Source organism: Myotis davidii, unplaced genomic scaffold (assembly GCF_000327345.1).
Source record: "Myotis davidii unplaced genomic scaffold, ASM32734v1 scaffold390, whole genome shotgun sequence".
Lineage (NCBI taxonomy): Eukaryota > Metazoa > Chordata > Mammalia > Chiroptera > Vespertilionidae > Myotis > Myotis davidii.
This window is the reverse complement of record NW_006282748.1, coordinates 491,111-497,012: the sequence shown is the minus strand read 5'-3', so window position 1 is coordinate 497,012 and position 5,902 is coordinate 491,111. Positions and strand designations below refer to the sequence as shown.

The window sequence follows — 5,902 nt, the reverse complement described above, 5'->3', positions numbered from 1 at the left end:
GTGGTTCTCAACTGTCCTAATGCCACAACCCTTTAATACAGTTCCTCATGTTGTGGTGACCCCCAACCATAAAATTATTTTCGTTGCTACTTCATAACTGTAATTTTGCTACTGTGAACAATATGTACTTATATATGTGTTTTCCGATGGTCTTAGGCGGCCCCTGTGAAAGGGTTGTTCGACCTCCAAGGGGTCGCGCCCCACAGGTTGAGAACCGCTGAACTAGGTGATTCTAGGCCGATCTGCAACTCCACTGTCCGCCTGAACTTTCCTGAACTAGCTTTTCTACACCAAAACGAGTTCAGACAATGAAGCACTTTTAGAGCATCTCAAGGCTAAATGACCAAAGACACAGCACAAAATACATGTAAAAACAACATCGATGTATGTGCTCCCCTCAAACGTTTGACATTGTGATCTTTATCATTTCTGCCCCATTTCCCCCGTAAGGTAAGCTTACAAGGGGAGAAAACATGCTGGGGGGATGGGGGTGGGAATCCAGAGCCAAACACCGTAACAGCTAAGTCATTCACAATAGCAGCCTCCTGCCAAGTGTTCGCTTATAAAACATATCATCTCGAGTGCGGGCCACCCACACTGCCGGTTTGCACGCCGCACACTCGCTCCCGACGAACTGGCAGGGAGCGCACACACCTCAAGGCCGGGCAGTTGTTGGCCAGGATGACCAGCTTCGCTTTGCCCTGTCGGATCATCTTCAGCGTCTGCTTGTACCCCAGCACGTACTTCCCGCTTTTCATCACCAGCTGGAGCCTGGAGTTGATCGACTCCAACGACTTTTTCTACAAAGCAAACATTTACCGTGCATCTGAAAGGCCTGGTGCGGAACCACCGCAAAACTGGACCCAGCTTTCTGCAAGCCGAGACCATGAGTAAACCCTCCGAAGTCCAGGTCCCAAGTCCTTGAAAGGCCCAATCGGGTTCCTTTTGGGAGCCCCCCCGAATCCATCGGGCATGCTGTCTCCCCGGGGTGCTCCCCTGCCCGCCCCGCCACCGAGACAGCTCCCCACGTGAACCGGCTTCCGGCCCGGCCCGCTCCACTCACCGTCTTCTTTGCGGCCACCATCTTCCTGCCTCAAGTGCGGGACGGCCCCCAACCTACAACACACGGAGCACAGGAAAGGGAGCTCAGGAACCCGAGGTCCAATGGCAACCCGCGGGGCCCTCCGCGAGGCGAAAGCGCCAGCCGCTGGAGCCCACTCACCAGATGCAGCCGCCAAGATGGCCGGGGAGCGAGAAAGGAAGTAGTACCCACAATGCAAAGCTCTTCACCACCCAGCCAGGAGCCCCGACCGGAAGCGGAAGCAGATCGCAAGCGGAAGAAGCGGGGCAAGAAGAGAAGGACCGCTCCGGTTGCTATAGGTACCGCTGGGGAGGGCGGCGGGGGTGCTGTGAGCTGAAACCAGCCGAGTGCCTGAGGTCGGCCCTGCTCGTGGCTCTGGCTTCCAGCTGCGGCCTGAGGAGCCGCGGTCGGCGGAGCTGGTTGGGAACTGGAGAACCGGCTGAAGGTGAGGCGGGAGGAGCGGCGAGCAGAGGCGGTGAGAGCGGGAGGACGGCGGCGCGGGTCTGCCCTCGCCGTCCCTGTCGGCATTTCCGGGGCCAACGCAGCCGCCTGCCTGCTCCTGCCCTCGCCCTGGTCGCTGGTTCCTCCTAGAACCGTAGCGTCCCGCCCTGTCTTCTCCAAACCCACCTCTTTCTTGGCCGTGTTGCTGTCAAACTTGTAAGCCGAATTTGCACAGAGGGAGGAATAATAATTTACTTATTTTTAAAAATAAGTTTTTACTGATTTTAGAGAGAGAGGAAGGGAGAGGGAAACATCCATTGACCGGAGATCGAATCCACAACCGGGAATGTACCCCGAGCGGGAATCGAACCCGCCACCTCCTGGTGTACGGGATGCTCCAACTAAGCGCCAACCAACTGAGCAATACTGGCCAGGGCTCAAATAAACTTATAAGAATCCTCTACATGTTTGGATGTATTATTATTTTTTACTGTATTTTTATTGATTTCAGAGAGGGAAGAAGAGGGAGAGAGGGGTAGAAACATCAATGAAGAGAGAATCATTGATCGGCTGCCTCCTGCGCGCCCCCTCCTTGAGGATCAAGCCTGCAACCCGGGCATGTGCCCTTGACTGGAATTGAACCCGGGACTCTTCAGTCCGCAGACCGATGCTCCATCCACTGAGCCAAACCTGCTAGGGCTGGATGTATTATTTTATTTAACATCAATGCACACCTTGAGCCCAAAACCACTGTGGTGTACAGGATGATGCCAACCAGCTGAGCCACGCCAGCCATTCTTAACCAATATATACATATTTGTATATGCATGGGAAGTTCAAGTCTGGAAAGCTAATTAGCAAACTTCTCTGGATGAAAGATGAGAAAAGTAGATGGTAAGGAGGGGATATTTACTCTTACGTATTTCAGTAGTGCTTAAATTGTTTCACATTAAATTATTTTACAGCATGCATTAGTTATGTGAAAAGCTTTTTAATAATGTGGTTATTTTAATTAGATCTTGTGAAACATCAGTTATATCTGCAAGCAGTATGGCTCTCAGATCACCTGATTCAGAATCACCTTGAATTCTGACTCCGGGGCCCGACCCAGGTCAGTAGAAGAGATCTCTGGATGTGGGGCCTTGGTATCTGAGTTTAATAAGCAGCCTTGAAGGTGCCTATCAATACTAAAATTTGAGAAAGATAACTAAAGAATGAGATAGCCAAATTAGTTTAGAGGCATGCCTGTTTAGATAGAGTTAAAAACTAAAAAAAGATGCCTTATACTTTCATATTGAGCTATTTTCAGAGCTTTTTGATACTTTCCAAGGTAATCAGAATATTACCCCCATTGTAGAGAGTGAATGATTAAAGCACTAGCGATGACTTTCCTGATGTGATTTTCATGATGATACCAAGTTTCTGGTCCTTGGTGTATGTTTTTACTATACATTAAAGAAAGGGTTAGTTACTTTCTCTCGGCGATCTTAGGGTGTTTTGTACTAGAAATCAGAGAAGCCCAGCACCCAGTGTGTATGAATTATGAGCACAAAATGCCTGAGAATCCTCCTTAGGGAATCTTAACTGATTCTGCTGACTCTCTTTGGGACAGACTTAGGATCTTTGTTTTTCTATTTAATGCCTGCATGACTTTGGGCAAATCTCAGTTTCTTCAGTAAAACTAGAATAATACTGTCTACCTCATAGTATTGTGAGGATCAAAATAAACGTAACAGTGTATAAAGCACCTAGCACAGGGTCCTGTACAGAATAAGTGTATAGTGTATGTTAGTTCCCTTCCTCAATCTCGCTGCTACCTCCCCAACCTTGCCATCACAGCCACCTGCCCACAGCTGAAGTCATCCACATCACAAAACCTATGCACTAGAGCAGTGGTTCTCAACCTTGGCTGCACATTAGAATCACCTGGGAATCTTTTTAAAATCCTGATTTCTGACCTAACTGGTTTGGCTCAGTGGATAGAGCATCGGCCTGCAGACTGAAAGGTCCCAGGTTCGATTCCGATCAGGGGCATGTACCTTGGTTGTGGGCACATCCCCAGTAGGGGGTGTGCAGGATGTTTCTAACTTTCTATTCCTCTCTGTAAAGAATCAATAAAATATATTTAAAAAAATAAAATCCTGATTTCTGGGCCTCATCCGGAAATGCTGTTTCTTTGTTATGGGGTCGGGCCCAGAAATCAGGATTTTAAAAAGATTCCCAGGTGATTCTAATGTGCAGCCAAGGTTGAGAACCACTGCACTAGAGGAAGAAACACTTGTTATGCAAGAATTGACAGTCAAATCCTTTGGCTCTTGAAGATTTTGCAAATATTTTCACATTTATATTTATTAGAGCAGGAGTTGGCAAATTTTTTCTGTGAAGACCAAACAGAATTTTATGCCTTTTAAGCCATATGGTCTCTGTGCAACTACTGGATTGTAGTGTAGCACAAAAGCAGCCACAGATGATATGTAAATGAATGAGTGTGGCTGTCTTCCAATAAGACCTTATTTACAAAATCAGGCAGCTGTCCGGACTTGGTCATATGGGTGAGCCCCAATCCCATATGACTGGTGTCCTTATGAGATGAGAGTAGGACACAGACACGCATGGCAGGAAGACCACGTGAAGACACATGGAGACTGCCATCTACCAGCCAAGGAGAGAGGCCTCTGAGTGAAACTAACCCCACTGACACCTTGATTTTAGACTTCTAGCCTCAGAATTGTGAGAAAATAAGTTTCTGCTAAGTCATCCAATCTCTGGTACCTTGTTATATAGCAGCCTTAACAAACTAACACAGATAATAACATAACCATTGAATAATGTAAAAATTCATGGGTATTCACTGATACAAGTGAATTTTAAAGGGAGGAAAAGGGAAAGTGCTCCCTTAATATAGAATTCAGAAGGAATCGTGTAATTAAAATGATCACATTTCATAACCATCATAAACATAATTGATCCAAATAGGATTAATATACTAGAGGCCCGGTGCATGAAATTCATGCATGGAGAGGGTCCCTCAGCCCAGCCTGCACCCTCTCCAATCCAGGATCCCTCTCACAATCCAGGACCGCTGGCTCCTAACTGCTCAGCTGCCTGCCTGCCTGATCCTCCTAACTGCCCCCCCCCAAGCTTGATCACCCCTAACTGCCCACCCCCCGTGCTGGCCTGGTCGCCCCCAACTGCCCCTCCTGCCTGCCTGGTCACCCCATGCAGCCTGCTGTTCGGTCATCCATCCAGTTGTTTTGGTTGTGACAGCCCCTGGCTTTTTATATATTAGGATGCTGGAAGTGGGAGATAAAAGTTTGATGAGAAATAGAATGTTTACTTAAAGTCTCCCCCATAAATTACAGATTAAAAAAGTAACTTTTTAATAAAAAAACTTGGCAGACATTGTCTTAATTACGAGCCTCTTCATAGGAATACACAAACAACATAATGTGAGTGTTCCAGCCCAAAGTGCATCACCTGAAAGTAATCAGGAGAAAACAGACAAACCCAAACTGAGAAAGGTTCTGCGAAATAAATGGCCTGTTCTCTTAAAAAATGTTAAGGCCATGAAAGACAGACTGGGGGAATGACTTCAGATGAAAGCAAACTGAAGAGAGGTACAACAGGCCCTAGCTGGTTTGCTCAGTGGATAGAGCGTCAGCCTGTGGACTGAAAGGTCCCAGGTTCGATTGGGGCCAAGGGCACATGCCTGGGTTGTGGGATCCAACCTCAGTAGGGGGTGTGCAGGAGGCAGGCTCATTGATGTTTCTATCTCTCCCTTCCTCTCTGAAATCAAATAAAAAAAAATTTTTTTTTTTTAAAAGAGGTACAACAAGTAAATGCAACATGTGGTTCTGGGTTGGACAACTGACCCAAGACCCAAGTTGAATACGAGGGTGGATTAAGTAGAACTGTATCCGCGTTAAACTTCCTTGTGGTAACTGTACTGAAGTTAGGTAAGATTAAAACTGCATCGCAAATATAGTCCACCAATCAATAGCCACTGATCAATAGCCACTGCTCACAATCGTCTCCTCCTCTCCCTAGCTGCTTAGTGATGATTCAGAGAATCCCTCCACCCTCTCCCCAACATCATTTCTATTCCGCTTTCCGGCCTTTCCTACCCGTCCACCTTCTCCTCTCCCACCTTCTCCGCCGGCTCCTGGCACCTGTCCTCTCCCTCTGGCTGCTCTGCGCTCCGGGCTCCTAGCTCTCGGCGGCTCCCTTTCCCCTCCAGGTGCGCCCGCCGCCCCGCGCTCCGCTGTGCGCTTGCGCTCTGCAGCCGCGGGAGCCGGGCCCCGGAGTTGCAGGAACTTCTGCGCTGCCGAGCCGTCGCGCGGGACCCAGGCTCCCGGGGGGATACCGCGTGGGGCTGGGAGC

The 5,902-nt window shown here is 48.4% G+C and overlaps 2 protein-coding genes across 2 annotated transcripts in view; one reads left to right on the top strand and one right to left on the bottom strand.

The window, feature by feature from the left end:
* RPL30 (ribosomal protein L30) overlaps positions 1 to 1,303 on the bottom strand; it is a 2,983-nt gene extending 1,680 nt beyond the window's left edge. The window contains exons 1-3 of the mRNA XM_006753177.2: positions 1,223 to 1,303; positions 1,064 to 1,116; positions 655 to 800 (exon numbers count right to left, since the gene is read on the bottom strand). Of these exons, the coding sequence (XP_006753240.1) occupies positions 655 to 800; positions 1,064 to 1,084 (167 nt within the window). The 5' untranslated portion in view covers positions 1,085 to 1,116; positions 1,223 to 1,303. The remainder of the gene's footprint in view (positions 1 to 654; positions 801 to 1,063; positions 1,117 to 1,222) is intronic.
* Positions 1,123 to 5,902, top strand: part of ERICH5 (glutamate rich 5) — a 30,687-nt gene continuing 25,907 nt past the window's right edge. The window contains exon 1 of the mRNA XM_006753179.2: positions 1,123 to 1,526. Within this exon, the coding sequence (XP_006753242.1) occupies positions 1,226 to 1,526 (301 nt within the window). The 5' untranslated portion in view covers positions 1,123 to 1,225. The remainder of the gene's footprint in view (positions 1,527 to 5,902) is intronic.